The sequence below is a fragment of the Trematomus bernacchii genome, unplaced genomic scaffold, assembly GCF_902827165.1.
Source record: "Trematomus bernacchii unplaced genomic scaffold, fTreBer1.1, whole genome shotgun sequence".
Taxonomy (NCBI): Eukaryota; Metazoa; Chordata; class Actinopteri; order Perciformes; family Nototheniidae; genus Trematomus; species Trematomus bernacchii.
Window position 1 is genome coordinate 8,640,330 of NW_022987593.1, and position 25,556 is coordinate 8,665,885.

Sequence of the window (25,556 nt, forward strand, 5' to 3'; positions counted from 1 at the left end):
TCAATAATTGCTGACAATCATTTTGGAGTTAGTAACTGCCAATAATGGGTTCATTTGGACTGAATTGTCAAAGGTCTGCTTGAGGTTTTACAAGTGCATTTTTGCTCTTTTGGTGTTCTACTTTTTTCTGTCAAATGTCAAACTTTACTTGCCAAGAAATAGATGTGGAAATGAATGACATGATTTAGAAAAAAGGAGATGAATATGACTATGTATGTATATTGTATATATTACACCTTCCGTATTGTAATCTTATCTTATCTTCTTGTAAACAAACCCTACTTGATATTATTCATAAATAAAAAGGAAATTTGCAAGAACTTTCTATAAATATAGTGATCTGTAATTTTGGACTTTGGCGATCCCACTGGTATCAAAATAAAAACACAAAATGTATGTGATTTGAAAGCTGCATTTAGCATTATTATATTGACATTGAACCGGTTTATATGGCTGCTAGTGCACACCACATAAAAACACAGCTTTCAGTCACTTTATCTGGACTTAAAAAAGCAAGATCATGCAAAACTGTGGGCAGCCACTTTCTCTTATTTACCTCACAGCAAGAAATATACGCTATTCTGTTACTCACGGTATGCATGATATACACACGACCACTCTGTATTCATGCATTCATATGCATAGTTTCATGTGCACATGGCAAAGTGTAAGTACATCTGGTTCTGATAAAAACACATGTTTACAGTATAAATGTATTTATGAGTGTAAATCGAAAGCAGACTTTGGCCTTTACGTGTTTATACATGCATGTTTTTTTCTCTATTTCCCAAAGCAAGAAACATTATACACATTTAACGTTCTATTTAAGACCCCCAAAATCAATCAACGTATAAATAACCAGACGTATAAACTGTAGTATATTGAATAATATGTGATGAACAACTTGTTTTAATATTTAAAAAGTAAGCCTCTTGTACAAAACAGTAAGTTATTATTGAATGAAACTACTCTCTCACAAAACGGGTGTATCATTTTTGTATTTTCTCAGACTTTAGTGCAGAGAGCATCATCACAGAATTACCATAGTTGATTTTGGTTAATGCTTTTTCCAGGTGACCCCCAGGATGATGGACAGTCTGGGGTCAGAGTTCGGAGAGGGTATGCAAAGGAGTCACCCAGGTGTGAGGGGTTAAAGGTGAAAGGTCAGGGCTGAGGGCAGCAAACGGGACACCTGCGAGGGCTTGATGAGGACAGCGGGGACGGCCGTGGCAGCAGGACATGGTTACAGATTTGGGGAGAGAAACAGGGAGGAAGTCTCACCGCATCCATCACCGTGATCACCTGGGTGCAGGCGCGGCACTTTGTAATCCTCTCTCACCCTGATCCTGTGATCTGTCCTCCTTTCATGTTTCATGTGCGGGAACATATGTACATTAACACATTAACTCTGCCTGACTGAAGACAGGCATCTCAAGAATTTAAGTTTTAATCTCTAGCATCAAGTCTTGTTTGAATCATCTCCGTTTTCAATTTTTAAATCATGCTTATGCCACTGAGATTCCATCATAACACTGTTTCAAGGAACTCCTGGAATCCAGAAAGTGATATTGAGTTACATAACAAGTGATTTGTCTCACTCATAACAGGAAACTAGAGATAACCCATGTAGAATCAAGTAGCCCATATACATTTTATTAAGTCCCCTAGCCAGGTCAAAACAATAAATGTATCCAACAAACAAGTGCAAGACTTGCTGCTTTCAGAAATCCAAAAATATAATTGATTTTTAATGATTTTCACTGATTTATATGATTGTAAAGTGTATGTATTTTGGTTTGGCGAGTGGCATTTTAGAAAGACAGAACAAACGTAACATTAAAATGAATCCGTAGCCTTGCCATCCCAGTTTAAAACACAGCATTGGAGCCTGCTAATATTACTACATTGATTGACAGATCTTCTATGACGCAGCCTCAAAACTAAATGAATGTTTTTTGATGAGTAAAAGAGGCATGCGTTCCACAAAATATATGACCATTAATGCCTTCTTTTCTTATTTCCTTTCCTCTTTCTTCCTATCTGTTTGTGTAACAACTCCTTCCTGTCACCCCTCTGCCATGCCTTTTAGGCTAAAGCTAAACTGGAAGTACAAAGTGTTCACAGAGGCAGTGCAGCCATTAGACACAGAGCTTTGGAGAGATTAGGATGCACACAGTACACCAGCAGCAACACAGGCAGCCTCTGAACCAAGCGAGGATTAGAGCTTTGGCATTGGCAAGGCAGCGCCACAGAAAGAACACCAGAACATCGCCAAAGAAAATGATACACCATGTGTTCCTACCTCATGTGGCATTGATGAGAATGAATAGGCAATCATTCTTATTCAGTTCAATATTTCTCTGCGGAAAGGGCATGTTTACTCTGTAATCCTCCATTTCTGGAATAACACTAACTAGGTTTATTTATGATTCATTTTGTAGAGTGCGCTCTGACGCAGGACTTGGAGTTATGGGGGTGCATTTGTGTGATTGTGTGTGTGGGTTTGACTGAGAGGCCACGCACTGTTTTAATGTGTTGTGGGAGCCATAAACAATATGGCTTTTTTTGTTTACCAAGCGTTGTTTTTTGTTGTTTTTGTTTCACATTAACTGTTGATTCATTGCACAAGTTAAGAGAAGATGTCATTTTTTGTTTGGCTCATTGAAAAGCTTCTCTTAATTAAGTTACGAATCTTACTAAACAAAGGGAATATTTCAACATTTTTGGTAATTCAATTTTTTGCTTCCTAGCGGACAATTTGTCCCTTGACAGTTTCTTGTGTTTGCACATTAACAATGTAGGTACTGTAGGCCAGGAGCTGATTAGCTTATCTTAGAATAAAGACTTGAATCAATTGGAAACAACTAGCCCGGATGAGCATAAAGAGTCTTCAGCCATGATAGCAGCCTAGGCTTCAGGCACGGCTAAATCCTGACGTTTTCTGAAAATATAGCCGATATGATGTTTACTATTGTTCACCATTGTATTTTAGAATGCTAGCATGATAAGACTTGAACTAATGGTCACTAAACACATGGTACAGTAGAGGCTGATGGGAGTAATATTAGTACATTTAAGTTTAATCATTTGCTATTATATGCTGAAGGAATAAACCAAGATAGACTGACCAAGAGTCATTTTCAGATACAGTGGGATGGTGTTCATGGATGATCTGCATGCAGAGGTGTGCATGTGTCTCCCTGCATGCACGTGTGTTCAGGAAAGAGTGTGAACATGCTACTCCTGTGTGTGTAATTTTACTTGTGCAAGACCCAGTTTCTTTGCTAGTGGTGTTTGATAAAGTGTAAGGCTCGACACAGTGCAGCCGAAAGGGCCGTGGCCGTTCAGATAACAAGGCTGCATCTGGCGGAGTTCACTGGCCTGAGCACACACACACACACACACACACACACACACACACACACACACACACACACACACACGCACACGCACACGCACACGCACACACACACACACACACACACACACACACACACACACACACACACACACACGCACGCACACACACACGCACGGACGGATGGCTGATGCAAGCTATGGCCACACTTCAGTCAGAGGAAACCACATCTTTGCAAGCACAGAAAAAACAACTCCTTTCGCTGTTCCCTTTTCTCTTTCTCGTAGGGCAGTCAGTGTTTGAAGTGCAAATATGTGCAAGGGCATGGTCATCCCAGAACTGTTCTGGGCCATTTCTCTTGTAAAGGAAAGATGCAGATTTGGCCTAGTTTGCTATTCTGCAGTGGTCAGGTGCCTGTGAACACCAGCGGACTTAGTGCACCTTTTTTGGCTTTGCATGGTGGCTTTGGTTGACGCACACTCTGACACACACAAACACATTTTGACCCCAGTGTCAGCGCTAGTGTTAGCAGTAAAGCTGCGGCGGATGTCCCTCTGTTGACTCGGAGTGATGTAAGCTCGAGATGAGCGCTGCAGATTAAGAGTGAAGGCAAACAAAGGGTCCTGCCAAGATGAGCCACAGTGTATACAGATTAATATAACAATACAGCCACACGAGCGCTGCCGTAAACCATTTGCATAACTCTTTTTAATGTGTTTCGGAAAATGTCCTCGCTTCGCTTTGAGGGGATACCCCCACATGGAAACTTGTACCTAGGTGGTCCATTCCAGCCGACATCAGTTGTTTACCTAGCCCGTCTGAGGATCACAGAGAGGGGAAGCAGACAAAGAGCGATGTGTTGTCTTTGACAGCCACACGCACATTCATATAGATCAGCCATGATATATGCAGATTTACACATGCCCTGTAAGGACCTTCAAGCTACTGAACATACAGGAACAGAAGCACATTTCACTCAAATGGTGGAAGAATTTCTCTGACAAAATGTGTTGAAAAAATTCAAACGTTGACTTTAAAATTTAAATAAATGTATTATGTCAACAGAATCCAGATTATTGTATTAGGTTAGTTGAAAGCAATAATATTACGTTTAAATATATTAGGTTCAACTTAATATCATTTTTTCCAACTAACCTTATACAATTACAAAACACAATAGATGTAATGAAAGTCAATATTTGAATTCTTTCAGTGTACATTTGTTTTCCTCACCACAAGTCAACAGAAATGCTCCATGATCTGGACATTGTACTCCCACTTTACCTTTAGATAAAGCTTCAATCAAAGGAGTGAAATAAATGTCATTTTTTTTCTTGCCTTGCAGTCTGCCATTGTCTTAACAGTAAATTCACGTCTCAACAATTTAAGCACCAAATCGAAGACTCCATTTTGGAGGATATTGCAGTAAAATGATGACATTCACAAAGGCTGCTCTCATAGATTGTATTTCTTACAACTTTTTAAATTGTACTCTGCTGGCAAAAAGCTAGATCTACATAAATATACAAATAAAAGTAATAAATAGGAACAGACTGTTTGAATGACATTCAACACACACACTCACACGCACACACACACGCACAGACATGCACTCACACACACACGCACACACTGATGTTTTCTCTCCTCCCCCTTCAATGTAGTGTGGTATCATTTATCATGGTTATATTTGGCTTCTTCTACAGTACAAGACATCACCTCATTTTTAAAACCACCACTCCTCACCCCCGTCAGTTTTACCTGTCGCCCAACACTCAGCGCTGCTCTCATCGCTCTGTGGGGGTTTAGCATGTGTTAACATGACAGATTGAGCCCCAGTGGGAACCTTAATTGCATCATTTCATGGATGCGAGTCAGTGCTGTGGTCCGGGAGAGTAAACAAGCTCTGAATCCAGGAGCAGTGAGGGACTGGGAGGAAGTGGAGAGGGGGGGGGAGTGATGGAATGAAGGGATGTAGAGAGGAGTGTAAGCTAAGAGCTGGTAAAAAGGTAGAAAGAGGAAGTGCTTTGGAAAAACTGAGGTTCTCTTTTGGAGGTTCTTTAAAGAACTTTAATAAAATATGGAGCCCGTTTTTATCTTAAACATTCTGGATATTATTCCTAACAGAGTCCTTTTGTTTCATATTATTCTTATTGTAAGAATATTTTTGCTTACAGTTTTACCTTATTATTATTATTATTATTATTATTATTATTATTATTATTATTATTATTATTAATATTATTATTATTATTATTATTATTATTATTATTATTATTATTATTATTATTATTATTATTAATACTTCTTTATTTAGAATTATATATATATATATTTTATTTTTTGTGTGCTTAATTTGTTTTCTTACCTGAGGTCGAGGCGGGTGGGATGTTTAAAATAGAAAACTGAAAGTGAGCATTATGTTTCTGTCCCTTTCTTATTATGTAATTGTATATTTTGTACTTTTAATGCTCAATAAAATATATATTTAAAAAAAGAGGAACCTTCTGAGGGTAGAAATGGGTGTAAATAACCTAGACATTGAGATGAATTGAAGAAGTGTGAAATGTGAGATAGGGGAGGTGTGAAAAAAACCTTTTTGCTAATAACAAAAACCACCAAAAAGCAACAGACTTGCATAAAACCACCCAAACCTCCTCCAAGGTGGTCGTGGAGTTAGGTTTGTTTTGTTATGTGATAAGCTGAGAGTTAAGTGAGGCAGAAAGAAAAGGCAGCAGTGGCAGGCTGGTCGGAAAGTGTGTCTTCATTAGTAAGTGATCAGGGCTGGGGAATATGAGATTTCAGCTGCCTCAGTCGTGCGTTTCAGCAGCAGTACTCCCTGAGTCAGAGTAAACACATGAGGTCACAGAATACACTAGGCAATTAGGGGTGTGACAAAACCAGATATACAACCAGGGGGTTGACATGCACACACATGTACACAAGCAGGTACAGGCCCACTTAAAAACATCCACCACACATGTTTACACAGTCCAGATCCAATACTCTCACATGAATCAATATGTTGGAATCTGGAGTGGTTACAATTTATATTCAAAATCACAGCAAAGCAGTGCCAATACGGACAAACACAGATGTTAATGCACAACATTAATCAATGCATGCTCTCCCAGCTTCCCTGACAAGACATCATGACTTCATGTTGACACGTGACATCTGCCAAATGTACAACACACGCTGTACATTTAACAGGGATGTTGTGGGACGGTGGAGAAGAGGTAACGTGCCGTTAGATCACAGTGGAAACAGTTATTCATGGTGAGTCAAACAAGACCTGAAGGGATGTCACAATCATGGTGAGTGTCTGGAGACATTTCCAGAACAGTGTCATGGGTGGACATGGGTGGTATCAGAAAAATCAGATGTTGGAGTCAGAATAATGGATTATGATGAGGAGCGCCAGACATCAGGGGGAAATTAGGTCAAAAGCCTTGAGTTAGTGTGTTTAGGTAGTTACAGGAAAAAACCTTGAATCGTGGTGGTCTGCGTTTAAATAATTTTTGTTTTACCAGTTGTTTTAAAGGGACCAGCCTTTTTTCTGCAAAATGATTTACATTATATATTAATAAACCTTTGAAAAGGCCTTTAAGCAATAAAGTCATTAAAACACATACTTCACACTGATTCCAGACCTTTCGAGTTTCCATGTACAACTGCGTAATATTATTTATGGATTTTCCACTGCGAAAGTCACCATGCTATACCTGCATTGGAACTGTGTTATGTTTGACCTCCACATGCACATGAAGTTTAGTCTTGTAAAACCTCACCGCCACCTAACTATTCACTTGCTGCTTATTTTTAGAGAATGTTGTTGAATTTACAGTCTTCACTATACACCTGGATAGGTTGCCATGGAGAAAAAGTTGTTAAAACTGACATCCATCCATGAACTCAGCACTGAGCAAGGTATAGTGAAAAAGATTGGGAATGACCTTACAAGTTTGCAAAAGTAATGGGATTATGTAATAAAAGATCATTTTTAAATCTGTAGAGATATTTCGTGAAGCCACACATTTTACTAAGCTAGTGAATCTTAAAATTAGCTCTCAAAGTTTGAAGTACGTGTCAGTAAAGACACCTTTAAGTTTTGGACATACATATGATTGGTGATGGACATTATAAATGTCTATCACATTTGTCAGATGACCTTTCGTGAGTATAATGTGTTCCTCTAAATACAATGTTAGGTGACTCACACTTGTAGCATTTCAAATATTCAAAGGAAAATCTCCTGTTTGTTTCATCTGTGGAAAGATAAATGAATATATTAAGAAATATCTGTTTTAGTGATACAAATCTCAAAGTAAAACCCAAAATATGCGCAAAAATATAAGGCTAGGAGTTAACTCTAGACTCCTATGGTACCCCAAAGCCCTTAGCGTTAGAGTTAGAAAACTGGTCAAATGTACTTTGAGGATATATAGCCAGGTATTGTTCCCAATTTTAACAAAATGAGGGGGGGGGGAATACTTGGATAACCAGCAGATCGTACTACTACACATCTACTTAGATACATTCTCAAAAACTAAGCCTCGCTGTAGTTCAGGCAGACATTGAAAAGTCACATGTGTTTCACCTTACGCGTGCCATCAATCCCTGCTGTACACCATGCATTCATTAGTTTGGAGTATAATACTTGTTTATTGGTAATACAGACACCTGTTTGCAAAGACGATCGGTTCATCTGACTAATTTGCCTCCCATGGCTCTATAGTTTCAGCTGTAGTTATTTTTTGATTTATCCTGAGGTCACCCTTTGTTTATATCAATTCATTATTTCCATGCTCCATTTCAATGACATGAGGCCGTATTGGATCTCCCTCAGGACGTAATGGGAAACAGATCAGAAACTCAAGTAAATACAGCATAATGAATTGTTCACTTTTGTCTGGATGAGCAGAAACAGAATGACGTCTCTTCTTAATCACGGGGCTATTGTTTTTTCCTGTTTTTTCCCCGTCTCCTCCTGTTACCCTATAAGTATTGCTTGTGCCGACTCTTTCACTCATGTATACAATATTATGGCATGCACTTCCAGCCATCTCAGTCCTACAAATATTTGGTATACAGGCTCCTCATGTTTATTCAAAGTACTGGGTTACACTGTTTGGGAAAGATAGACAGACAAGAGCCCTTTGGGAAGGAAAAAGAAAACTATTCCAAATGAAAAGTAATGATTCATGCCACAGATAGAGTATGAACTCAAATATACGCTGGGCTTCGCAGCACTATTGGACAGTTCCACTTTATGCAATTTTGATTGGATCTGAACAGTGCCTAGTGAACTTAGTGTTGCATTACTCTAAATATGGCAGGGTGTGTGTGTGTGTGTGTGTGTGTGTGTGTGTGTGTGTGTGTGTGTGTGTGTGTGTGTGTGTGTGTGTGTGTGTGTGTGTGTGTGTGTGTGAGAGAGAGAGCAGAGTGAGGTGGGTGGTCTCCACTCACTATCAGTATACAACACAAAGCCTCATTGGTATTTTGAGAAGGAAATTAATATTGCCATCAGCAGTGGCTCTTGCGTGTGTTCCTAGCTGCATGAATGTGTTTTGCGTACTTCTGAAAGTGAAGAATTTCCATTTCACAAGAGGACATTTTTCAGGCTGAACTTTGAGCGATGCCATGACGCAGCATGACGACACATAGCTGCCATCTCGGCTCGCTAGCTGTCAGCTCCGCAGGCTTTTCCATTCAAGCGGGAGTAAGAGGAAAAGCCCAGGCCTGGTGCCACATTGGCCCTCATATAACTCAAACTGTTTCTCAACATCCTTCTCTCTCTTTACCTGGCTGCAGGAAAAATGGTCGGTGGAAATGTTGCAGCTGACTGACTAGAAATGAGACAATTCCCAGTTCCAAGTACAGGTTTTATACCAAAGACCATCCCATTCTGACAAATTACGTCCGTATGTGTTCTTCTTTCCAAAGGTTCCACCGTCCCAAAATTGTCCAGTGAAATATTTTGGATTTTGGGCTATCTAATGTGCATTTCTTTCAAGTTGCTATAAAGAAGACATCAACAATTCGCACTGTGGTTTTTATTCTTCTAAATGCGTCTGTAGATTTCTCCTATATGCACCAAACGTAAACATTTGAAAATAGGTAATACAGAAATGAATTGTCTTTAAACAACTCAGGGGGGTTTCATTGTGGTAACTATTTTTGTTACGTTATTCTCAGGGTTTCTCCTACCATTTTTGGAAAAATAGGGTTTTCAAAGATCTAGTTTTTCCAGAAATTATGCGCTGGATTATTTCTTGTCTGGGATCAGTGACTTCCGGGACACTCTTCCACAATATCTATTAAAAAATATGTAAAATAATAAGTTAATATGAAATGTTGTGAGCTTTAGAGGGTGTGCTACTGTAGGTAGATTATAATTCCATTTTGTTTTTCACCTTTGGACAGAGCCTGAATTACACTTCCCACTGAATAAAGATTTAAAATGTATACATTGTGAAGTAGGAATAATGACTACACATCTACTCAGGTTCAAATTGAGCTTTTTTTCCCAGGGAAGTTCTACTTTTCCATTGACTCGGAGTAATATATACAAATTATATAGGCATCCCCTTCTGAAATCAAAAGTACATTTTAAGCTTTACCATTTATTGGTGAATACCAAAAACAAGAGACAAATATTTCTGACATGCTATAAATTTTAATAGACATATTGATATTTCTGTAGAGAAACAAAGTTATCCCTAGTTTTATTTACAATACAGGAATACAAAAAATGGTCACATACAGTACAATGGTAAAAACAACATAGAACTTAAATAATTATTTTATTTGTGTAACTACTTAAATAATGAAAATGGTTATTCTATTCACACCACGCCGTCTCAGCAGCTACAATGCAACTTTCACATTAAGTGCTAAAAAAAATTATAATTTTCCATTTTACAGCATGAATTCCATTTTGACCAGGTAGAGTTGATTTATTTCAGCAAACACAAGCAAAGCAGGAGATGAAAAAACAAATACATCTTTTATCGACACTGAACTTCAATTAACCATGATACTTGGAAACTTGTTTTTTCAAAAATAAAAGTTGGGGAGAGAGCACATCTGCAACGGTTTGCCTTTGAAAATATTAAACACTGACTGGTTCTGACTCCTTTTATGGAATTAAAATGTCAAAAGATCAAATGTGGAGTTCTTAATAAGATAGTTTAAAAGAATATAAGCATGCACGTAAGTCTGCTGCATCTGTATTAACTTCGGGAATCTCTGAACACACATTAACGCGGCTCCAGACAATCCCAGTCTGATGTTTTAACTACATATAGGAGTCACTATATTGTAACCTTCAAACATTAGACAGATCCTCATCTGAAATCTGCTCTAGGATCTGCCTCTGACTGCGACTCGGTGGCCCGAGACGTTTGATCATCTCAAAACAGAGACACGTTTCTGACAGTGGGAATGAAACCACACGTCAGGGAGAAGAATTAGATGGACTCAGCCAACTGCTCCGAATTACTCTCTGCAGGCACAGACATGCATTACTTTTACAGTGGGGGGGGGGGGGGGGGGGGGGGGGGGGGGGGGAAAGAAAAGGAAAATAAAAAAAGGTTAACGTGACTTTCTCAACAGAGGAAAACGCTGCATATGTATAAGTACAAGAACATGAAATGACATGACCTGACAAGCTTAGTGTAAAACTGCTTTCTATAAACACCATTCTCTCCCATATATTATTACGCTTAAAAAAATAAACCCTCCTCTATCATAACAATAGTAATGCTATAGTTTTTTTTTTTTTTTTTTGCAATGCTAAGTAGTACTTAGGTAAGCTCTATTGGAAATATACATCACCGCGCTACTGTATCTCTTCCCTTTGTAGTTTGAGTTGGGGTTCAGTGTGTGACGCAATGCAAGGAGTTTGTTAAACCATACCTGTGTGTGTGTGTGTGTGTGTGTGTGTGTGTGTGTGTGTGTGTGTGTGTGTCAATGTTAAACTACTCTCATTGCGCTTTTAATATATGTTTTTAATTCATTTTGAATAATAAAGTGAATGAAACAAAAAAGAATACAGTGCATGGGAGCCAACAACTCTGTTCAGATTGTTTGAAACTGGCTTTGACAAAACGTTCTCACTCCGTGGTTCCTGTTTCTGTGGAGGGGACAGTCCTCTGCCGTAGATCCATTCTGTACACTGATAGCAAGTGACTGTTGCAAAACAAAGTTTACACACCGTATACTGTTATAGCTTTTTATGACAATGTGCCCACAAACTAAAAACAACATCATAAGTGAGACGACATCTCTCTTGTATTATAGCCTTTTGAAAATGATAGCACTGCAGACCCACGACTGTCATTGACTTCAGAGTGTTCCTTCAAAGTCTTCATGTGAAGAGATTTATTCTGCTGGGTTTGAATGGACCATGAGTACAAATTGGATCTCGAGCCACGCTGCTCCTTACTATTTTGAATCCTTAAAAAGTACCCCTGAACAATCAACTGTCTTCGCTGAAATGCCTCAAACCCCATTTATTGTTGGGTCTTAAGTAAGGCAACAGATTAGCCCCTTAAAGGTCCAAAGTCTCGGTTCCTGCAAGCGTTTTCTGAACGAGAGAGGAAATGTCCTAGTGGAACATCCATAACTTGGCCATGCGTATCAATCATCTCCTCTGCTGTCTCTCCGAAGTGTGAACACGGCTTGGATGCCAGGCCTGGTGCTCAAGAGCAAGTAGCTTATAGGCGAAAGAGGAAGAGTTTGGTTTGGTGAGAAGAATGAGGATGAGAAGCAGTCTGACAGGGATCCTGTGTGTATTTGTGAGTGTGTACATGCCTGTGTGTGTGTGAGGGAGATTAAGAGGCCATGTTAAGTCTGCTGGTGGTGGTAGGTAGATTTTTTTGTCAGCTGGGGGATGACAGCGGGGAGCAGCCCCCCTCTGCGCCCCTATACGATGTAGCTGGTCAGGTCCAGGAGGTACGAGGTCATGTCGATGATGTGGTCCAGAATGCCTTCCTTCTCCTGGTCGTTGGGCATGCCCTGCTCACTCTTCTCACACTGGGGCCCAGAGTAGCCGCTCTTACACAGGCACTTGTTGGGCTCCATACACACGCCTCCGTTGCGGCAGACTGGCTCACACTTGGCTACAGAGAGAGGAGAGAACAGAGGTCGTAAGTAAAGCAAGATATAAAACAGAAGCGGGTTTTGTGTTTCATGAAGGATCAAATGTTTTTATGAAAATGTAAAAGAAAAATAATATTGCACGTTTAACGCTGAATGCTCTGCAATAATAAACCTGGTTTACACATCTGGAATTGAACAGCCCTTGGGGTGCTTTTAAAAAAGAATAGTCATCGTGATGTCAACTTGTGCATCGGACTTTGGGTAACTTCAAAGCGAGTATCAGTAGGAAACAGCACTTGTGTAGCTGTGTAACAATCACCGTTTTTATTAGTTCACCTTTTTGTTCAGTTTCTTTGGTAAAATAAATTGTTTTTATTCAAAAAGCCATTTGTTGTGCAGTATAGTGAAAGCACACGATGCCCTAACCCAGACATGAGAACACATTATTATAATAATAAATGCTGTAGTCAACAAGAAGTACAACGCTTGCTATTGCATATGGCATATTTCTGTCATATCTAGTAGCCATGGATATTTGATAGGATTTTATACACATGGATGTTTATTCAGATATGACTACACTGAAAGCAGCAGATGTTTAAAAGGACCCTCACCAACTCTGCAGAAGGGCCCCTCCCAGCCGGGGCTGCAGCAGCACTTTCCGGTCGGGGTGCAGTGTCCGTTCTTACAGTGTCGGGAACAAGCTGTCATCAGCAGCTCGGGGGGCTCCACCTGACGCTGGCACTCCTTCGGGGCGAGGGGCCTGCAACAGTTGGTAGAAGGAGGGAAGGTCAGTATGTGGGAGAGAGCATCACATAGCAGGCTAATGAATTACAGGAAGTGGGGCGAGGCTGTAAATTATATGAATGCTTCATATTATTGAATAAAGTCACACACTGATAAAGTAATACTACTTCATATCAGTCACACAATGGCAATCTCCGCATTTAAGCTATTTAGAGTATATCATTGGTTAATGTATTAGTTTTAAAATGTTGTACGGCACTTGCATTAACACCATTTTTGAAATGTAAGAACTGAAACAATGAAATGTAAATCCTTGCACATAGATGGATACAATTATAGTATCATCAAAAATCAGTAGTTCCCAACCCAAGTAATTGAGGCTGAAATACTGTTTTCCTGTAAAAATGTGTTTTCCATGTGAAGTGGCTGGGTTAATCTTGTCCTTTGATCAGGTTAAATGTTGATTTTATATCCGATAATAGTGACAGAATGACACAATTTGGATTTTGAACCACTCTCTCGAATTCTGAACCCTAAAAGAACCCTTGAATATTTAACTGTGTTTGCTGAAATGCCTCAAACTCTTTGTCTGCATCCGAAAACAACAAGTGTACTCGAATTGATTAGAGACGTGAACAGCCTTGTATTGATTAAACACAGACTAGCTTAGTAACGTGTAAAGGTGTGTAGTTATACTCTAACTCCATGTTTGGACGATTTCATGTCATGAGACATGAAGTATATTGTTTAGATTCTACCTATTTTTCAGACTTTTGGCCAGTTACACTACACAGCTAATCAGCTCTGTGTTTGTTCTGTGCTCAGCTGCTGCGCCAAGTGGAGAAATTGGCAGAGTTCTGATTTCCAAAACAGAAATGACTTCTCCAGAGTGCACAGGTTGTTTGATTGGACTTGGAATGGATGGTTCCTTTTTGTCTTGTGTCTGTTTGTAGGCACACTATGGTAAAGGAGGTAAGAAGTTTTGAAGACCCTTTCAGTGAGAAATCAAACACACAAACACATCAGTTCTTAATTTCCAGATCAGTTTCCAAAAAGATTTGTGCAAAATAATAAATGAATGTTAAAAAATGTTCTTTTCGTAAAATTACCTGCTTAAAAAAAACTCACATCCAACTCTTATTGGCTGAGTTACGCAGTAATACTACAGTATACAAAGATTACTGGCAGTCCTGTATAAAACAATTGACTCATAATTGTCATGTATCTTTATAGCTGTAGCCCTTTGTTTACTGTAAAGCTATTTTTGAATGTTACAACAAGTAGGATCAACAAATCTTCCAACATATGCTATGATCTCACACGATAGGCAGCGTTTGTTGATATGTAACCTCAGAAAGATAGCACTTTGGACGTGATGCACATTACAGCGTTCATTTTGTACCTTTCAAAAAGGCTCAGCCCGTTACAAATGTATGTATATGTCAATAAATGTTCCTATTATTTGTGTATCATTACATTTATTATTGTGTATATTCCAATATGTTGTCAACTCCTTCACAAATAACTGTAAAGCAGGAACATCCATTAGGCGGTCTTATTGTTGTAACTCATGTTTTTCCTTAAATCCTACCTACTTGAAGAACAAAACAACACATAGGGTTAACACTGGATTACACTGGCCTCTGCAGATATAAACATGATTTGGAAAAATGCAGACACACACAAACATCTCCACACCATATGCGTCAAGTCTGAACACCAAAGACACATATTGTGATCATTCCATATTAAGACAAACATCCAGACACGCACAACAGCAAATGGGCTGAAACAGAATTATTTCATATCACGCTCTACAAATCTGGAAATAATACAGTGAGTTCAAATGTGAAGCGTCTGTTAGTGCCTGTTGCCCACACACACACACACACAAACATGTGTCTGTGTGTGCATTTTTGGAGAGAGAGAGAGAGAGAGAGAGAGAGAGAGAGAGAGAGGGAGAACTGTAGATGTACTGACGTAAAAGGCTCATGAGGCAACACAGTTTACTGGACACTGATGGACACACACTCACACACTGACAGGCTTGGTAACTGGACTCCTGTGGACTGATGCTGGTATGAGAGCTGAAGAGCATCAGTAGTGAGGTCAGTGTGTATTTATATGTAATGCTCAGCCCATGGGAGAACACGCCACATCAATCATGGCTGGGGAGCAAATGGTCAATCAGCAGTAGAAACTAAAACTAGATGGAGTTCAGGACCTACAACCAGGGTGATCATACTCTAAAATCAGCATGTTTCAAACTATAACTACAGTACATACATCTAATTGGCGTTCACTCTAAGATGCAATAGTCTGCTGTGGGTAAATGTGTGTAAATGCTATATTGGTTTTACCTACTGTATAGCACTGACTACGTGTGGAGAGACACATATTTCAGCGTCAAATACAAGATCTGTCAGTAGTTTGATAAATGACTTTAACTATGATATTGTTTGGTGATAATTGTATTTATTTGACTGTGCAACTGTTTACTTCCTACTTTGAAAAATGTGTTGCAAATGTTCTGACAGACAAACTGAGTGATGGCAGTGCACAGTGACGAAACTGTGACTGTGTGTGTGCGTTAAAGTTGCTTTAAATTTGGAGGATGGAGGGGTGGAGAGAGGAGGAGGAGGGGGGGGGGGGGTTGATTCCCATGCTCCCATCAGCACCCAACTCCAGACTCCATCCATGGTGGCTTTTGTTGTTGCAGGCTGCATGCAGTTAAAAAAAGAGCGAAGTAGGGAAGCAAACAGAAAGAGAGTAAGAGAGAGAAAGAGTAAGAGTCCCTGGAGGATTGGGGGGTCTGTAGCTAACACTGTTAATAGCAGGCAGGGGTCAGCAGCGCTACTAAACAGTCTGTACGACTGCCAGGGTGGCTGTGAAAACAGCACCTGCTGGTAGCGCCACTTGACAAAGGCAGCTGGGTCAACAGCCACTGTGGGAATTTATCAACTTTGGGAGGGGTGGTGTATGTGTGAGAGCGAGGGAGTGGGAGAAGGGCGACAGTGCTCACACATGAGGTAGTTACACTGACACAGAAAGAGAGATGATGATGATGATGAGGAAGGCACATCATGTCATTATTACATTAAAAATAGAATGGAAATGAAGAAAGTCTAAAACTGAAGATGGAGTTTAGAGATGACTTAACACACGCAGAGGTAATGCAGAGTGTGAGGAAGATGAATGCTGATTAGCATTGCTGTTTTGTGCAAAAAACTGCCTCCCTTCTGTCCTTACATCAGGGGAAGCTGAACATTAACATATCTTAACACTGACGTCCATTCAGCTCTGCACTGTGGATGATCTGCCTCAGAGTTGTTCCTGATCTGTTTGATTATTAGGTTTGTCAGTGTGTGTGTGTGTGTGTGTGTGTGTGTGTGTGTGTGTGTGTGTGTGTGTGTGTGTGTGTTTAGCTTGTTGGCTCGCAGGGCCGGTTTGATTGACACGAGGTATATGTGAGAAAAGGGCTGTGGAGTGGTGTACATTGTGCGCCCTAACAATGGCTTAATCAAACGGCCCAGTGTGGTCTCTTTTGCTGTTTTGTCATCCGACTCCATTGTTTGGGGGCTTCTTTTGTAGCTTCATTCCTTGTTTTAATTGTGCAAGAAATTTACTGTGTATTGTAGGAGCCAGGGCTATTCAGTGCAACTGGCAAGCAGCTTTGTCAAGGGGAGGACCACAGCAGAGATGTAGGAAGATTTAGGAGGGATAGGAAAATAAAGAAAGGGCTTTTTTCTGCAGCGTGCTGGGAGCTAGCGCAACGCACGCTCACACAGGCTCACAGATGTGCATGTTCGCGTGTACGCACCACCCACACAGTTTATATCTGTACACACAAAAAGGGACAGAGAGGCACACATACAGATAAATATATCCAGAAACGAGCACCCGCTGTCTCCTTCCCCTGTACATCCAGTGATTTGTGACTTCCATGGCTAATGCAGTTCATAAAGGAGGTCCCAGGACCCTATTGGAAGTTCACTGTGTCTTTTTAAGGTCTCTGCTCACTGTAATTCAATCAGTGCAGCCTGCAGCTGACACAACCTGAACGTGTGAAAAGTCTTTCATAATACTGCTTTTCTGTAGAGAGGGGCTGTTACAAATAGAGAGGCAAATTGCATTTTACAGCAGAAATCAGCAGGGGGCACGGCTCTATATGTAACAATTGAGCTATTGCTGGGGACCAACTGTAAGGAGCTGATTCTGTCCAACTGCACGGGTGAAGTGCAGCCTGTGCCTTTTGAATTACGATATGATAAACATGGGACTGTGTGACTATGACTTCCATGACGTATTGTATAAACAGAGAGGCTGAAACAAATCCCTGTTTTGTGCTGTTTCATAATATCTTTGTTTGTTAGTAGGTTTCTTTCTTGCATCATTTCTCCAGGCATAAATATAATGCTCTGACTGTATAAATAATTACGTTATCAAATGCAGACTCACTGGAACTGAAAAGTAGCCAAACGTGCCCATATATACCAGCCTAGAGTATACTGTATGTGCAGATTGAAGTTTCATTCAATTTGAAAGCAACTGTTTTGCCTTATTACTGTATGATTAACGGTAAAATAGGGAGCAACAAGGCATAAAAACTTCAATATGATATTTGTATTTAATCAGAAAATAACATATTTTAATCTTAAATAATATTTATGTGTCCTGTGTTTCTTTAACGTCTTTTTTATGTCTAAGTAAAGTACTTTGATTTACCTTGTTGCTGAAGTGTGCTATACAAATACATGTATCTTGCCTTAGGTACAATATATGTGCATGGATGTTAATGTGTAACCTATGGAAACAATATATGAAGTGAAGAGAAATGAAACTCTCAGTTAAACTAAGGATTCAGAGCTTTTAACTGCATCATATTATAGAGTCTATATGATTGGAAATATTTCCATCCCTGCTGCTATACTAAAAACAAGCCCTGTCTTGCTCTCTCCCTCACATACACCCTCAGACCAAACACATTCAGCATGTTTCAAAATGCATGGTGGCCTATTTATTATTGGAGGGGTACTCCAACTGACAAACAAATACCTAGAAATGAAGTCATCTGGCCAGGACATGTTTACACAAACACTGCTGAAGGATTTTATGGCTGATGTTTCCCTGTAAGCCTTTGCCGCCCTCCCTAACAGTTCCCCTTTCCCCCCTCCATGTTCCCAAACACCCAGTTGATCAAAACACAACGCTAAATGCTATACTGAACCACAAAAACCCCCAAAACAAAACTCTTTATGAGATGGTTTGAGGGTCCAGATGTCCTCGCATTATGGTAAATAAAAAAAAGGGGAGGACCACCACCAGACTTGATAACGCGCTGAGGTCAGACACGTTAGCAACCCCATTCATTCCCCTCCGTACCCCCTCTGCATCCTCCTTGTAACAAGATCATAATGACGAAGCCAGAGTGTATTAGGAGTCAAGGCTCCAACACCACAGGGTCCGCACAGACTAAACAAGTCCACTTGATGGTGGAAAGAATTGTTCTTAGGGAGAAATGCGTCCAGCAACCACGCCAGAAAACATAAATAAGGGGGAAGCGACCAGGGCCCCTTTGAAACATCTGTGGTCTAATTAATTGCGCTAATGCCTGGGTGGCACTGTCATCAACCAGGAATAATCAGCTGCGGATATGTTTCTATTGTGATTCTGAGGCATGCAAATTCGCTCTCTGTTTCTTCTTCTCTTACATTTTCTGCCTCTCTCAATTAATTTGAACCTAGCCTAAAGATGTGTCATTTGGGACTTTTCTTTGCATACAAGTGGACCCAGACCTGAGCAGATGGGCCTAATCCCACTGGGTTTTACCCTCTCCACTTCCTGCAAAAGTGCTGATAAGAAGATAGGTAGAAACATCGTAGGGGTTCAGCTTGGAGCTTAATGTGCAATTGGTTTGAATTACAAAGTCTGCTTACGTTTGCAGTAAATGTTCTTTCTGCCAGGGTAATAAATCAGAAACAAATGCGTATACATCTCGACTGTATCATGTGGGATGAACTGATGCCCTTTCTGCATATTTTCAGTGACAAAATGTTTCTCACTTGCAAAAATTGTTTATAGATCCATCACCATCGGAATGGTTTCTAAAACTGCGATGCATATGGTAAGCATTATGACAGTGACACGCACACACATTTGAATTATGAACTTACACTCACACGCATGTTCCCAACACATTCAAGTTGTTTAACTTCCATTCATTCAGGATTAGATTGCACAGACTGGACTGCACTGCTAAAACCTACTGTGAGTTGGTGTTCTGGATTGTTGTTGAACTCTTTCCACGAGATGAGGAGTAAAATGTGCTCTATAAATGAACATGTGTGTGTTCCTACGGTTGCTACATGTGCTAAAATAAATTATATAGAGGTCTCTGTGCTTGACAACAGGTGCCTTTGTGTTTTCCCTGCTCTTAGCAGAATGAACTATGCTGTCAAATGCTCTGAAAATAACCAGAAGGCAATAGTTTCTAAGGAGAACACGGCCAGCTAAGTCAGTGTTGCTCTTAGCAATACTTTACACTAACATTTTGAAATGCTATGCTTATTCTCCACTTACTGCTCGGCATTTGTTTTGGCGCAGGCAGATAGTTATATGAAGGGCAGGGGAGTTCTTGTCACAGCGATAAGTCATGTGTGTGCATAGGGGACATGTATAAGTACTTAGGACTTGAGGAGGAAAATTTGAAAGAAAGATCGCACTGTAATGCAATTTGATCAACGATAGATCAGAGGTTTCTGGAGACTCAGTTTCATGTCTTTTATGAGATACTGTGTGTGGGATCATAACAGTCACATAGTTACCATTAGACGAAAACTGCATTGATTAAAGGATGGCGGGCTAGATGCTGGTAACTCCATTAAGGACTTAGACCCAACTGTATACCACCAGTTTACCAACATATGATGACAAAGAAAATATATATTGTGAATGTACCTTTTGGGGTCTATCAGCTTGTAGAGTTTTGCACTGTGGGACTGCGCCATGGTTTTACTGCTTGCCAGTATGTAGACTTCACCTGCAAACGAGAAACAATTGCATTGATATTGGCCATCAACACAGTTGGCATTGGCATATTTTTTGCAGAGCATATGTCCAAATGATTTACTTTCCGGCCATTCATGCAATACCTGTTCCAAAATAAGGACAAAAGGAGGAAATTAGACACGAGTGGGGAAGACAAGAAGTAATAAGGAGAGGATGAGGAGAATGAGGGTAGCTACAGCTTCTGCATGGCTGCACTTGCCAAAGGAGTCTAAGAAACAGTTTAATGGGACAATTGGATACTCATGACTGGGAACCAGGCGGATAATTTAATGAGGAACAAGCCCACAAGAAAATTCCATAAGGGGACAAATTGTAAACATGTGTCCGTGGGGCCCATACAATGGGACACAAGCCCAACCCCTTCATGATTCTTGCACCAGTTGCAAATCATGATCAAATACAGGATCTTTTAAATACCTCGTCAAATAATAACTCCAAAACCTGGCAAGAACTGTGATCAAACATTTCTGATGGCTGTGTGAGTGAGGAATATCATGTGTGAGTGTTAATCAGAAACAGCACAGCTGACAGTTAATAATTCTGAGTCTGGTGGGGGTCCAGCTGGTAAAATGTTCTGTATCATATTAGTCTGCTCACCTCAGCTCACCCTTTCTTATCTTAATGCTGCAGTCCCCCCAGGTAAACAGTAACACATCTCTCTAACCATGCATAACATCGCCTCGTAGGTGGCCCAATAGGCAGTTTATAAATGGGTCTGAGTATCCTTGCTATCTTATGGAAATTACAATTAATCCAGAAGGAAGTACGCACCATTTAATATCCTGTTGGGAAGGTGCCACAGGGGCAGAGTAAGAGGGATTTCTGTTCTGTAGTTTGGAGATGTAACTCCTAGTTGGCTAGGTGTTGCACATTTTCCAGATTGCAAATCGTGCGTCACGCTTTGTTTGTGCGAAACACTACAAAAATATTTTGAATAACCAAATGGAAAATTCCTCAACATGATGTTAACATTTGCACCATTAGTAAATATACAACAAAATGACTCTCATGTTGTAAAACCTCAAAGTGATTCCATCAAATAAGTTCACACATAGCTGACACTCATGTGGAAAACAAAGAAGGGAAGGGAGAAAAGTGAAAGAGAGCAAGGTCGGACATGTGAGAGGCGATAGAGGATGTGTGTGTGTGCGTGTGTGTGTGTGTGTGTGTGCGTGTGTGTGTGTGCGTGTGCGCGTGTGTGTGTGCGTGTGTGTGTGTGTGTGTGTGTGTGTGTGTGTGTGTGTCTTATCATTGTCACTGACCTAGTTCATCCTCTCCAAAACCCAAGATGTGTCCCACCAGCATGGAGCCACAGGAGCCAGCTGGGCCCAGACACAGAGCTTTCTCCTGCCACTGCTCACCGCTGTCTGACAAGGTAGACTTCTGGAGGATCCGCAGGTTACTGAAACAAACAAAACATGTAGGTGAATTCCTGCAGTCGTTACTTTGTCAGTTTTTCTCATGTTCACTGTAGTATAATGCTCAGTATGTACTATTCATGACATGCACAATTCGCTGTATGATTAAAAAATGAAATGCGATTACATTAAAGCAGTACTGGGCAAATTAGAGTTGAGATTTGGAAACAGGGACAAGTTTTACTAGCTGTTACATGGTTCATTGACCCATGTTGCTCTTCCACCCCATGTCTCACATGGTGTTATTTAGGACCTCGGCTTTTAGTTTCAAAACAAACATCATGCCGGAGCCTTCACTTAGCCACAACAGCATGCCCTCAAATTGTAATGAGGCACCGAATTAACCGACCACACATTGTTTTAAACACAGTGCCAACTCCAGATAGTGTACTTCCCCCTGCTATTTACTTCCTTTGTTTACTCAAGCGTCAGTGTTTGACATCAGCAAAGTAGGATAAATTACAAACCAAAGAAAAGTGTGAACAGCACCGAGCAGGATGTTCAATTCTCCATTTACACTGAGTGGGCCGTGCCGCCGTGGTGACAGTAACATAAAACTTGTTTTCCCCCACGTGGATGGAACTTTGTCTTTACTTTGGCAAGTGCCGAAGCAAGGGACAGATTTCAGTGTGAGAAGAGTTATGTTGATCTCAATAGGACTTAAGATGTTTGTCCTATTACTCATTATTCAAGTGTGTACTTGAACGCCAATATGATCATCGAAAAGCTATGTTTGTAAAATGGTGCAGTGTGCAGGGAGTCAATCTGGATTTCACAACATGTCTTTTTCAGTTTTGTACTGTTCCAGCTTTCTTATTCTTACCCATTTTTGTCTCCAAACACATAGCTGCCATAAAGTCTTCTCGACTGGCAGCCCCTGTAGATGAAGCCCCCCACAGGTGGAGCTCCTCCACTGGACTGCAGGTCATAGACCGAAGGCTCATTTTCTGGAGAGGGATAAGGGAGGAAAGGTCTGATCATCAGTGGTTTGAATCTACGTATTTGCTCAAGAAACAATGAAACTGCTGCCTATAATAGCAAGTGCTGTTTTGTTGGTGTTTAAATAAAAAGAATAACCTTCATTTTGTCAGTAGTCTATTTCAGATAAAGATGGTGTGGAAACTCAACAAGATAAGAAGAAACAACTAAGAGTGCATTTTGATTGAAATTGGACAGCAATATACAGTATTTGACTTCTTCCTTGGCAGACATCTTAGACTTAACAATGTCTTTAGGGCAGAGGATTTAATAATCTTCTATTCAAAGATGGTGAATATGGCAATATAGCATGTTTTCTGGATTACAGCGGTCTTGGAAAAGATAAATATGAATGGAGGTTTGCTGCCCCACTGTAATCACTCACTGAGTTTGGCTAAATCAGCCATCCTGCCAAGTTGGAGAGGGAATTGGTCTGTGGCAAAAACCAGCATATTGAAGTGTAGTGAGAGATCAGGGTTGATTTGGGTTGCCAAAACAACATTGATTGTGGCAAAGATAACCAGCCCAATTTCATTTGGAACAAACAGCAGTGATTTGTTTTATTGTGAGGAGAAGTGTAAGCATTGTGAAGGAACTGCTGTTATTGATTATTTTCTCAATGTGAGAAGAACTGGGCCCCTCTCAGCTGTGTTTTCAACAATACTCAACCATCATCTAGACAGTTATTGTTGTTGACAGGTTTAAATCTTACTTGTGGACACGATATTACATTCCCCTGGCAAATATACACTCCACAAGGGGGGAATCTTTCGAGATCACATCATTTTTATGTTCAACCTTCACTGTCTCTGCACTCGACCCGGGGTGTTTTCTGAACTTGCTGCCAAAACACCATGTTCTTACAAAATGAAAGACAGTCGTGAAACAGATGTCATTTTCAGCGGAATAACCGTGAAGCCAAGAAATTGATATATTTTCATGTCTTTCTCAAACAAAACACAGACAAATGTTGCAATCAGTTATTTTTATCATGAACTATGTTAACATTGCAAAATAATGAGCTCACCATAATCTTTGCCCGGAGTTATCTCCAGTATTCTTCCTGCGGATGTGTTCTTGCCACTGGTGTCTGTACAGAGCATCAGGAGGCTTCCATTGTCCGACTGAAGCCGATCCACTGCACACCTAGGGTTCAGAATATCAGGGGTTAATACAGGAGAAACACCAACCAACTGCACATAGCAAGTTGGCCTAAGAGCAGAGTTTATGAGAAACCTTTCGGAAAATACATTCATGAAACCACAAATTCAAATTCATTGACAGAAAAGAAAGGTGTTAAAAGTTTGATTCAGTCGCACTACCCCAATATTGAAGGAACAGCCAGGAACAGCTGTTTAGTTCAAGTGTTTCACTCACCTGCCTGGGTCATGTAATCCATGAGCAAATATTTCAGGTGGCTGGTTGGTGCTGTTGAAGTACGGGTTGTTCCGCGGTATGGAGTAAGGGGATGTGCAGCAGTCTGTGTCCACATCTACCCTCAGGAGGGACCCTGTGAAATCACTGCATTCAAAAACACAAAGAAAATACACCTTCACGATGGTGGGAGCTACGAAGTGATTCAATCTTGTTACACACACCAACACTTGATCATTGATAGTGTGTTTCTCAGACCTCTGATCTCACCTGAGTCCATCCATCTCCTCCATATCATCCAGGGTGATCATGCCATCTCCGAGGACGATGTGCAGCAGACCATCAGGGCTGAACAGAAGCTGACCTCCAAGGTGCTTCCTGTGCAGCTCGGCCACTTCCATCAGCATGCGCACCGTCCGGGTGTCCACCTGGTTCGGGTTTTTCCTAACAAAAAACATAAATGTCATTGTCATTTCTGTCAGAGGGTGCAGAAATAATGGTTGCTACACTACATAGTAACATATATATATAAGAAGTATGAAAACTATCTAAATACCTACATGTTTCAATACACTCTCATATAAATATTTGAATTATACACTGTATTATGGTCTTCGTAAGTATTTTTTTGGAGCAGCTGGCTCTTGATTGCTTCAACATAATTGCCATTTAATGTTTTGCTATACTGCGTGAGAAATTATTTTATACATAAGTACCCACTCATGTTGTCAGTCATTACTTGAATAATTATGTTGGTTGATAAAATGCTCCCAAGGCATGGATAAGAAATGCTGACATGCATAATACACTTTACAACATCCAACATTAAATGAGTTTAAATGGTTAGCTGTCTGGAGACATTTAATCTAAAGCATTGTCTAAGTAAGACCAAGACCGTGGGGTGGGGATACAACACAATGTTGCACAAGTTCTTATGCAAAGTGGGGATTTGGCTTTACAGTATCAGCAACAAATATTTCATGATGTGTTATTTTGAGTAGTCATTTCTCTATTCGCCCCTCAAATTAAAGACTATACGCTGCAATCACCATGACTGCATGCCAAGACTATAATGAAGATTACATCATTAAGTTAAACATACAACTGTGATTATGCAAATTAAAATGTAACACTTAAACACGTTCGTGAGAGAAGATTGTTTTCTTAATTACAGGTCATTGTCAAGGGAGTGTGAGGTATCGACACAGCGAAAGGCAAACGTCACTATCATCACAGGAGTGTTGCAAATAAACGCCCATGTTACGCTGTGTGCTCTTAAAGCTTTCGGATTTACTGTGGTTCCTATGGTTTCTGGCAGAAATGTGTCAAATAAGTGTTGTTGGATAGGAACAGCCTATTATAATACATTCCTTTTAGGGTTTTACAATACTTTTTTTTTTACAACATCCAATAAGTTTTCGATTTCATCCTATTCTTATTTCATTTAAAAAGGTTAACAGTTCTACAAATTGTGCTTTTTGAATTTTGAACCATTAGCAGTCAAATGG

The 25,556-nt window shown here is 40.2% G+C and overlaps 1 protein-coding gene across 2 annotated transcripts in view; it reads right to left on the reverse strand.

Annotated features, from left to right (window-relative positions):
* Positions 1 to 10,915: 10,915 nt before the first annotated feature.
* The window catches only part of hhip (hedgehog interacting protein), a 30,989-nt gene continuing 16,348 nt past the window's right edge, over positions 10,916 to 25,556 (reverse strand). For both annotated transcript variants that reach the window (XM_034130410.1, XM_034130411.1), the window contains exons 6-13: positions 24,319 to 24,492; positions 24,052 to 24,195; positions 23,702 to 23,820; positions 22,520 to 22,643; positions 21,541 to 21,680; positions 20,168 to 20,249; positions 13,078 to 13,226; positions 10,916 to 12,483 (exon numbers count right to left, since the gene is read on the reverse strand). In XM_034130410.1, coding sequence (XP_033986301.1) covers positions 12,287 to 12,483; positions 13,078 to 13,226; positions 20,168 to 20,249; positions 21,541 to 21,680; positions 22,520 to 22,643; positions 23,702 to 23,820; positions 24,052 to 24,195; positions 24,319 to 24,492 — 1,129 coding nt within the window. In that variant the 3' untranslated portion in view covers positions 10,916 to 12,286. The remainder of the gene's footprint in view (positions 12,484 to 13,077; positions 13,227 to 20,167; positions 20,250 to 21,540; positions 21,681 to 22,519; positions 22,644 to 23,701; positions 23,821 to 24,051; positions 24,196 to 24,318; positions 24,493 to 25,556) is intronic.